General features: G+C 33.5%; 1 protein-coding gene and 1 non-coding gene across 5 annotated transcripts; both read left to right on the forward strand.

The window, feature by feature from the left end:
• The first annotated feature begins 2,762 nt into the window (after window positions 1-2,762).
• On the forward strand, window positions 2,763-9,485 carry LOC105797405 (protein-lysine N-methyltransferase EFM1). 4 transcript variants are annotated; one of them, XM_052633702.1, is made up of 17 exons: window positions 2,763-2,934; window positions 4,528-4,664; window positions 4,755-4,848; window positions 4,951-5,125; window positions 5,210-5,315; window positions 5,412-5,494; window positions 5,630-5,656; window positions 5,802-5,971; window positions 6,113-6,226; window positions 6,349-6,429; window positions 6,568-6,632; window positions 7,630-7,686; window positions 7,865-7,936; window positions 8,144-8,395; window positions 8,627-8,742; window positions 8,853-8,948; window positions 9,184-9,485. In XM_052633702.1, exons 2-17 carry the CDS (start codon window positions 4,614-4,616, stop codon window positions 9,332-9,334), a joined length of 1,710 nt encoding a protein of 569 aa, XP_052489662.1. In that variant the 5' UTR covers window positions 2,763-2,934; window positions 4,528-4,613; the 3' UTR covers window positions 9,335-9,485. The 4 variants fall into 4 exon arrangements, with proteins under 4 accessions (XP_052489662.1, XP_012482850.2, XP_012482853.2 ...); XM_012627396.2 differs by having other exon boundaries at window positions 2,764-2,934; window positions 4,565-4,664; XM_012627399.2 differs by lacking the exons at window positions 2,763-2,934; window positions 4,528-4,664 and having other exon boundaries at window positions 4,764-4,848; window positions 4,940-5,125.
• A 555-nt stretch (window positions 9,486-10,040) lies between these two features.
• On the forward strand, window positions 10,041-10,113 carry TRNAK-CUU (transfer RNA lysine (anticodon CUU)). Its single transcript has one exon. It is a non-coding gene; the product is annotated as a tRNA-Lys (tRNA).
• Window positions 10,114-10,477: the final 364 nt, after the last annotated feature.

Here is a 10,477-nt window from a genome sequence, read left to right on the forward strand (position 1 = left end):
AAAGAAATGTAAAATATAATTTTAAATATGTAAAAAAATAAAGAAATAACAAATAAATGAATAAATAAACATAAAGAGAAAAAAAAAAAGAACAGCATACGTATAAGAATCTATAAAAGGTTGAAATTAAATGATTAAAGAATTGAATTAAAATGAAATTTAGAGCTTAAATTATAATAAAATAAATGCAAAAAGGACTAAATTTAAATGAAATTTAGGGGTCCAAATGATAAAGAAAAAGAATAAAGGACAAAACTGTAACGCACAAAACAAATCAGGGATCAAATGGAAATTATCCCAAACCTTGGGGCACGTGTCATTCCCTAAGCGGGTCCACATTGATCTAGGGACTAAATTGCGAACAATTTAAAATTTCAGGGAAGAAATAAATAATTAAAAAAGAAAGAGACTAAACTGAAAGATGCCACAAAAGCAGAAGGGTTAAAAGTGCAAATAAACCCTCCTTAAAAAAACACGCAGATCCTAGGCCAAATGGTTCGGGTTGGCCAAAACGACCCTTCTAAAAATCATTTCCAAACCACCCTTCGGCCGGCCTTGGCTCCGGCGAGTCACCGTCGTGCCGGCCACCGGTCGTGGGCGACGGTGGCCAGAAAAACCTAAAATGGTTCCTTTTAACCTCTTTTTTCATGAGGAGCCCCGTTTTGGGGTTAAAAGCACCGAGATCTCGACAAAATCGGGCCAAAAGTGAGAAACCCTTCGGTTTCCTCTTCTCTCCGTCGACCGAAGCAGGTAAAAACCTTCCTTTTTTTGTTTTATGTTTTATATATATATATATATATATATATATATAATGATTTGAAAAAAATAAATAAATAAAAAGAAAATCAATCACCTTTGAAATCTCGTATCCTGTTGTTTAAAAAAATTTTGATTGCATTTCTTTTTTGTATTTCTTTCTCTATTTTTTTCAAAAAAAGAACCCCCATTACAATCGGTTTTTAGTCTTTTTATAGCCGATTTTACAACATTATTCTTCTATTTTTTTCATTGTTTCTTGCGTGTATGTTCTTCTTTGCAGGGTGGTTGACGGAGCAGTTGGGGACAGGCGCTAAGAGCGGCGCTGACGTGGGAGGAGCGGCGCACAGGCACTAGATTAGGGTTTCTGTTTCTGAAAAGAAAAATTTAGGCTTTTGGGCCTTTAAGTTTTTTTTATTTGGGCTTGTAATTTTGGGCTTTCGATTTGGGATAGTATTGTAACTGGACTGTTAATATTTTGGAATTTTTATTTATTTTTTGTGTTTATTTTTGTCTGATTTGGGCCCGAGCGAAATTGGGCTCTCACATATATTAATTATAAATTTCAAGTATGACTTATATATTGAATAAATTTTACAAACAATTTATTATAATTGTTTAAAAAGTCTTTAAATTTTATATTTCAGTTATTATAGTTTTTTATATTTTTACTACAATTTAAATTGAATATTTAATAATACAAAATAATTCAAATATAATATTTTGTCAATAGTAATAATAAAGACACGAAAAAAAGATATTTTGTATTTGGGTCAATTATTCCATTACTTATGAATTGTATGTTATTTTAATATCTAAATATGATTTATATATTGAAATAAAAGTTTACAAATAATTTTTTTTTTTTAATTTTAGTATTACAAATATAAATATATGTCGAAACACAAAATATAGCCAATATAAAAACACAACAAACAAAGAAGAGACAGCAACTATGAACGCACATATTGGGATTGAAGACCTATGCATCACAATTAAGAATGGTGGCACTCAAACTTGGATACATGAGGACCCAAGGCCTAACCTTAACCAACAATGCCAAAGCCCTATTAGCATAAATAATTTATCTTAATTGTTTAAAGTTTTCAAAATTGATATTTTATTTAGTGTAATAATATTAACGAATCTAAATATCATTTAAATTAGTTTATTTTTTATTTTACCATTTCATATCTAAAATGAGCATTTTAAATTTCACAAAATTCTTTAACAATAATGCTAAATATTTAAAATCTTAAATCATTGAGTGCCAGAATTACTTTTTAAAAGTAATGTTAAAGTAATCATTTGGAAATCAATCTCAAAGATACTAAAAGAATAACATTTGATAGACCATGAGAAAGGGGAAAAGATCAAATTTTGGTCCGATAATTGAATGTCGAACTTTGATCCCCTGGAAGATCATTGTCGAGACCTAAGTGGAGTGGACATAGATGATATGGTACACATAGATGGAGGATGGGATTGGAGTGAATTCTAACATCTTTTAGATCGATCAATGGTCCTTTTCATTGCAGGGACATTACATCCTAATCGGCAGGCTCAACGAAACTCATTTATTTGGCAGTGGAATGGTAATGGGTTGTTTTCGATGAAAAGTGCTTCAAGATCAACTTGAACCCACCAAATGCAAAATAAAGAACCATTTGGAAGAGCCAACATCCCTAGAGAGTGTGTCATTTTCTTTAGCTAGTGACTAAAAATAAAATGGTGAAAGGTGTCATAAACATTCTATTGAGGGGATCGACTTTTTCGAGAAAATTCTCTAAAATGTTGTCACATAAAACGGAAGCTTAAAAAATGTTTAAATATAAACAATTTACCATTTCACCTATAACTTAATTGTTGATTTTTTATATAAATATAATTTTAATATCATTTTTTTTCTTCCACCCGGTGTGATAATATCTAATATTAATAAAAATGATTTTGAAAATAGTTTACTTGGCTGAAGCAGGCCCGCAACCATTGAACCAAGTTTTGAGTTAGAAAGTTGAGATATTGAAAATACAAGCGGCTAAGCCCAACTCCAACCAAAACCTAAAAAATTCCCAAAAGTGTCGTCTCAAGCTCTAAGCCTCTCACCAGTCAGGCAGTCACCGGCAAGCACCAACAAGGCACCGTCGACCACCGGCCCTTAAAATTCTCATTTGACTGGTTGGTTTCGTTACTTGTAAACCCATTCTTGATGTTTTATGATTCTATTTCTGGTTGATTTTTAGTTATAGATGTTACTATGTCAGCCCTTAGTCTCCTTTGACAGCATTGAATTTGAAGGAAACAAACAATGAGCTAATGAGGAAACATGGAATCTCTTACAACTTCCAAACGTCACTCACTTCCATTCTAATATATTTCATTTATTTTCTAATAAAGAAAGAAAAACAAGAAATGGAAAGAGTTTGAAGTTTAGACCAAAACAGAGAGAGAGAGTCTGTCATGTCCGAATGTAATAAAATAATAATAATAACTTTCCTTTTTCTTTGTCTCTCCAAATTTACTTAGCTAGAAGAACATAGATGTTCGAACCATGAAAAATGTTTATAATGTTTTGATTTTGATGCTTATTGTTAATGTTTATGAACTGAATTGTTAATTTTAAAATTTTATAGGTATATTGAAAAATGGCTTGTAGTGAAAATGAGTTTATGGGGGATAGTGAGAAGGTTTCTGTTTGTTTGATCTTGTCTTTAAATGTTGATTGTTTTGGTTTTCTAGGGATAGCTCATGTTGAACTAGCTCAAAGGTAAAATTATACTGGCTGGAGTTAAACATTTATATTGATATTCCAACTGATATTGATTGTGAACTAGAGATAGAAATTGTTAGACTTAGTTAATTTAGCTTTATCTTTTTAGCTCAAGTGATAAATTCTGCTCTATGATGATGACTGTAAGGAGGATTTTAGAGCCATTGACATCTGATATCATTCCAGTTAATGCCATTTATACTTGTACAAGCAATTTAAGTACAATGCATGCATGAACAAAACACATTCAGCATTCTTATAAATGGAAATAGGCGATTCATGTTTAATGCAAGATTGGTAAGTGGTTGATGAAGGTTTTGGTTTTGCTTCCATTTGCTTGGGGAATTTTCTAATTTCATAGAGCAACTAGGTTACAAAAGCTCATTTGAATGCTGGTGGTTAATTTGCAGTTTTGAAAGCTTACAAAGGACTGCCTTGAAATGAGAATATATTTCAATCTTGTGAAAAATAAAGTGACAATGCTCCATCGAGGTCTATTCCATCATTATATAGTCAAAGAAGTGAAGCAGAACTAGAAAATCAAGTTGTCTGGAATTGTTATTGAAATTTTAATTTGCTTGGAATTTTTATGTTTAAATTGTTAGTAATATTTAAATTTTTGTGAAATTATTATGTTTAGTTTGTTTGAATTATTATTTAGCTTTTTTGTTAATTTATTTTACATTTATTTATTTTAGTTATGAATAAAATTTATTTAAAATTATTTTTTATTTGATTTGATATTATTTTTAAAATTTTAATTTTAGTGGATTTGGATTTGGGTTATGTTGGATTCAGATATCCGACATAAGGCTGAAAATGTTAAATTCAGATTTTTTGCGGATTCGGATATCTGGCGGATAATGTATTTAATTCTGATTCGAAATTGGATAGTAAAATTCGGATAATTTGTGGATTCGGATAATCCATAAATTGCAGATATCCAACCCGCTGCCATCCCCAACTGGGATCAGTTTTAAGTTTCTCAATTTTTTTTTCAGACCTAATTGCTAAAGCCCTTATTAAACCTCACTGTAGTGCCTTTGGTCACCAGCCAACTTGAGCCAAGTAACCATCACCGACGATAATGGCGTGTACAGAGGAAGCAAAACTCGAGCACTTCCTTCAATGGCTTCAGGTTTAGTTCTCCAACACCCTGAACTCAACTTCAAGCCGTCAACTCTACATTTCTATTCCTCTGGTTCAACTAACAGTGATTTTAATTCAGGTAAACGGAGCTCAATTCCGCGGCTGCAATATCAAGTATTGCGACTCCACCAAAGGCTTCGGTATTTATTCCACCAATGGTTCCCCCGAAGATGGTCAGTAGCAAAAAGCCCTTTAACAAAGAAGTTAAAAAATAGAATTCTGTTTGATTCTTTGTAAGGTTTTCATAAATTTTATGAGGAAAAGAAACTGGCCAGGGGTTCTTCTTGTTGTTCCACTGGATTTAGCAATAACTCCAATGAGGGTACTGCAAGATCCTTTAATTGGAGCAGAGTGTAGAGCAATGTTTGAAGAAGGAGAAGTTGATGATAGGTTCTTAATGATTTTATTTCTTATTGTGGAACGTCTCCGAAAGAATTCTTCATGGAAACCGTACGTACTTAACTTATGTGATTGGCATTTTAGTGTTCTTTTTTTTTCCCTTTATTATTTATGTGGATTGAAAGGTTGGGTCAGGTACCTTGATATGCTTCCAACTACTTTCGGTAATCCGGTTTGGTTTACTGATGATGAGCTTTTGGAGTTGAGGGGAACAACCTTGTATAGAGCAACTGAATTGCGGGTAAATATTAGTATTTAGTTTTCTGTTTCTCTTGAAAATCAAATTGATGAAATTTGACTAACCATGATGATGAAAGTTAGTACAATTGTTTTATAGAAAAAGGATTTGATGTCTGTATATGAAGATAAAGTGAAGGAATTGGTGAAGAAACTTCTGGTTCTTGATGGAGATTCAGAAAGGTCTGTATTAATTACATTAAACAAGATAGCAATCCATTGTTGCATTTAAATTGTTGAGTTTCTGGTCTTGTCAAGAATAAATTGGTTATTTTCTTATTTCCCAAACGTGAACTGTTGTTAATGCTTCTTTTGCAGTGAGGTGTGCTTTGAAGATTTCCTTTGGTAGGAATCCCCTCAAAATGAACTCTTTCTAACTCTCTTTAATTGGTGTGGGGTGGGGAAAATGGAAGAGCTTGACAATGATATGATGACATTCCCTGCTCCTAAAACTTTGATGGCTAATATTGCATGATTTCTATAATGCTAGGGCAAATTCTATATTTTGGTCTCGTGCTTTGAACCTTCCTCTTCCGCATTCTTATGTATTCCCCCAAATTCAAGACGATGTGGGCACAACCTGTCCAGTTGACAAAAATTCCGAGGGTTTCACCAGTCATAGTTATAGTGAAGAGCCGATTAATGAAATCGATGGAAAAAGTGAGGTTATGCTTTAGTTCTCATTTACCACTTATTTCCTGTATAGCTCTCTTTCCTCTTATTTGCTTTTACTGTTGAAAATTTACTGCATTAACTTTGGACTGACGTTAAAGTTTTTTATTTACAATGTATTTATATCAGGATTTGAGGCTCATGGGAATGATAGCAAAGTCAATGGAGTAACTTCGACATCAAAACAAGAAGAAACTGTCTGGGTGGAGGGTCTTCTCCCTGGCATTGACTTTTGCAACCATGGTATGCTAGTCCTTATTAGTCGGCGGCTCTCTTGTCTATAATTGGTTCAGTCTTTTACTGCAGTCTTGGTTTTTCAGTCTCGATTCTCATTGAAGTTTTTTGTTTGTTAATTTTACATTTAGACTTGAAGGCAGTTGCAACATGGGAAGTTGATGGAACAGGGTCAATAACTCAAATTCCTTTATCCATGTACCTTATTTCTGGTAGTCTCCTCTTTCCTCCCATGTTTGCTTTTTGTAACATATTCTGATCAAATCTGTTATACTTGAGGTCTTTTTTTATGTTAAATATTGGGAAGTCTAACCACGAGTGGCACTATTTTTTTCACTCAAAATGGAAAGCTTTACAGTCTCCATTGCCAGTTGACAAAGAAGTTTCCATCAGTTATGGTAACAAAGGAAATGAGGTACTTTGCTTTGTCCTGAACAGATAACTTTCTTCCTAAACATGAGTGTTTCTTCTATACTTTTAAAAGACTTATATGTCAATATTGATAGCCTCCTGTGCCCTTTGATATTCCCTGTTTAACTTCAAGATGGTTGCTGTTGTTTGCGAGCATACTCCATATTTATGGCAAGCTAAATATGGCTGGTAGCATTTCTGTATATCTAGAAGTATCTCAACTTCCAGAGATTGCTCCTTGGTTGAAAAAACTGAACTAGAGGCTGACCTGATTGGATCTCTGGTTCCTGGTTCAACCAGGTGATTCACCATCTAGAAAGCTTAAAAATATAAACTAATAATAATTAAGAAAAAAATCATAAAAAATTCAAAAAGATATTATTTTTAAAAATTCATCAAAAATTAGGAAAAAAATTTATTTACAAAAAACCAAGGATGAAAGTGAACATAAACATGGTGAAAAAGCCTAATTTTTTTGTTGAAAGAATATAAAAGAAGTAAAATAAAATAAAATATCCAATTTTACCAGTTTTTATGTGATTTTTCGGTCAACTTATATGATTGAATAACCGTCTGGTTTTTACAACCATGGATTATTCTTGTATTTGTCATTTCTATGAATTGAATTATGTACTTTACAAGAAAGAAAAAAGAAAAAGAAAATTGTTAAATCTGCTCCCTGATTTTCTGTAAATTACTTTAAATGTTACTATTGTGGTAAATTTACATGATTAATTTCTTTGTGATTGTTTTGGTTCATCTTTCTATTTTGATGATCCCCTGTGGTCTGACATGCAACATGCTTTCAACTGTGAGCATGATATGTAAAACATGTATATCAGGAAGTAGTTTCGCCTTCACTCTCTGGCATGTTTTACAACATTCTCTGCCTAAATGACATTAAATTTCTTTCATAATCAATTTTTGGCGGTATCTTATCTGGACTGTACTTACTTATTGATACATGTGAGGCCGTTTTGATCATCTCATATTTGATGCAGGAACTTCTCTACCTGTATGGTTTCGTTGTTGATAATAATCCAGATGACTATCTCATGGTATGTTTATGCCAAATTTGCAGTTTGTCAAATTCCTATATTTTCTTCAAAAGGAATCATATTATTATTTAGGTACAACTTAGTCGGAAGAAATTCATGAATTGGGGCTTTCAACTATATCTCACTTCTTTCATCATGCTGTTCTGAGCTTATTCGCTAACATTTGTCAACTGTACAGATTCATTATCCCGGAGAGGCAATCCAGAACATTTCCTTTTCTGACTTCAAAGGGCAACTACTTGTAGCCGAGGTCAGTGATCATGAATGACTTTTTCTTTTGAAAATATGAATGACAATATGTTAATATCCCACTTAGTGCTATTTTTATATTTCAATGGAGATGTATTCTTCTTCATATTCTTTGGTAGAACCATTACATTCGTTATTCTTATGGTCCTTTCTCCCATTCTCCTGAAAACAATTTTGTATTACTGATTAATTTGGCTTTGGTTCACAGAAAGCTGCAATGCGGTGCCTTCTACCTAAAAACTTGCTAGATCATGGGTTTTTCCCAACAGGATCCTCTAATTGTAAAGCAAACAATACCTCTGAAGCCGATGATAGAATTTGCAATTTTAGTTGGAGTGGTCACCGCAAAACACCTTCTTACTTGAGTAAGTTAGTTTTTCCTGAAGATTTTATGACTGCCTTGAGGACCATAGCCATGAAAGATGAGGAGGTTTCTAAGGTTTCTGCAATGCTAGAAGAGGTGTGGTTTCTCTTTTGTTTCATCATGTTCTTTCTTGAATGAACTGCAGTTATTGTCCAACGAGGAGTAAAAAAAAACACTGATTGCAGTTACTATCATATTACTCTAAAATACATGTTAACATTCCTCAAGGGGCTAGTTGAGTATCTGTCAGTCACTCTCATCTTGAGAAATGAAAAAAACGATTTAAACTGTTTTTTGTCCTAACTGAAACTATTTTTCTTCTCCAAGCTTGTTGGGTCTGAAGGAGAAAGACAGCCTTCTGAGACAGAAATAAGAACAGCTGTATGGGAGGCCTGTGGGGATTCTGGAGCTCTGCAATTGCTTGTTGACCTTCTTCAGAAAAAGTAAGTAAATCATAGAAACTTCTTAGAGTTTGAAACTTAACACTTCTGTATTATTCAGGTGTTAGCAAAGAAAACTGTCTTAATGATTGACTCTAATTCTCTATGGCAAGGATGATGGACCTTGAAGATAGTTCCGGAACAGAGGACTCTGATTCTGAACTACTTGAGAATGCCTGCATTATTGGAAATGCAGAACAGCATACAAGGTATACTAGAAGTTTAAACTTTCCTCCTTTCAATGAAAAGACAGTCACTGCAATCTATACTTTTGCTGGTTCTGGCTATTCAAGTCATTCTGAATCTTTACAAAATTCCCTTTCCCCCTCCTATTATATTGCACCCTGAACATCCAGCCTTTTCTGTTTCATTTGCAAAATTTATAGCATCGAACAATAAATATCTCTGTTAATATTGAACCATCTTATTTGCTTTATTTTGTAGCAAGGAGGCGAACAACTTGGTCCAGCAGAAGTTGATGAGTAGAAATAGGTGGTGTAGCATAGTGTATCGAAGAGGGCAGAAGGAACTGACTCGTTTATTCCTTAAGGAAGCAGAACATGCCTTGCAATTATCTCTAAGTGAAGGAAATTGAGTACAAATCGACTTCCTCTTGTTCCAAATGAGTGGTTTTGCTAATTTAGTCACTAGTCATTACAACATGGGTGTTATCTATGTTCAAGATTTATAGGATACGCTTTAAAAAATTCAACATTCAAAGATGTGTTTTACAAAATTCTTACTTAGCACGGTGTCTTCCGTATTTTCGCTTTGGTCATGATTGGTTCTTCAAGACCAGCCATATTCCTACACATCCATCCAAGGGCAGCAATGGCAACGTTTCAGAAGACGGTGTCGGGTTATTGGGTGGTTGTGGCCAACAATCTTGGCCTTGTCAATGGCTATGCCAAGAAGAACAAGATCAAGCTCATACATGAAGCATGTTGTAATGTAATGAACATAACCAATCATTATCCGTGAAGGGATTGAAGATAATGAATGAGAGGTGTGGTGCAGTAGGAAGGATAAGACAATTCTTCCAGGGCTACTCTCCTCTTTGGACAGGTGGGGTAGCATTCAATTGTGGGCTGTCAAAACTTGGGGAATATGTTCACCACCTTGAATGACAATATGGCAGCCGCTTTGCTAAGAATATTTTGCTTACCGTGGCAGCGTATTTATTGTACATGCCAAGATTATGGGATTCTGCTGTATAGCAACGTCACTGAGTCGTGCGTATGGTGGATCACAAGGACTTATTAATGTCTATATATAATCATCTTAAAAATAAAAGGCAACAAGCCCGTCTAGCTCAGTCGGTAGAGCGCAAGGCTCTTAACCTTGTGGTCGTGGGTTCGAGCCCCACGGTGGGCGTTTTAGTTCGCATTTTCTGTCGGCTTTTTCACATAAGCAAAACATATTGTCCTTGGTATGGACTATGGAGGGACTTGCTGGATTTTCCGAGACACAATTAAATGCTTACATTTTAGTAATTCCACCTATGTTGATCTAACTTGGTATAATAATAATAAGTTTAGTCTTAATGTTTTAATTTAATATTATTTTTAAAAATTATTAAATTTAGCATTTAATATTTATATATTCTATTAATTTGGTCTTATCCTAAAAATTAAAAATATATTAAAATAAAATTATATTAAAATTTATAAAATATTAAAAATAAAAATAAAATAATTAACTGAATCAATATCATCCTCCTATTTAATCATATATACAT

This window comes from Gossypium raimondii, chromosome 7, assembly GCF_025698545.1.
Source record: "Gossypium raimondii isolate GPD5lz chromosome 7, ASM2569854v1, whole genome shotgun sequence".
NCBI lineage: Eukaryota > Viridiplantae > Streptophyta > Magnoliopsida > Malvales > Malvaceae > Gossypium > Gossypium raimondii.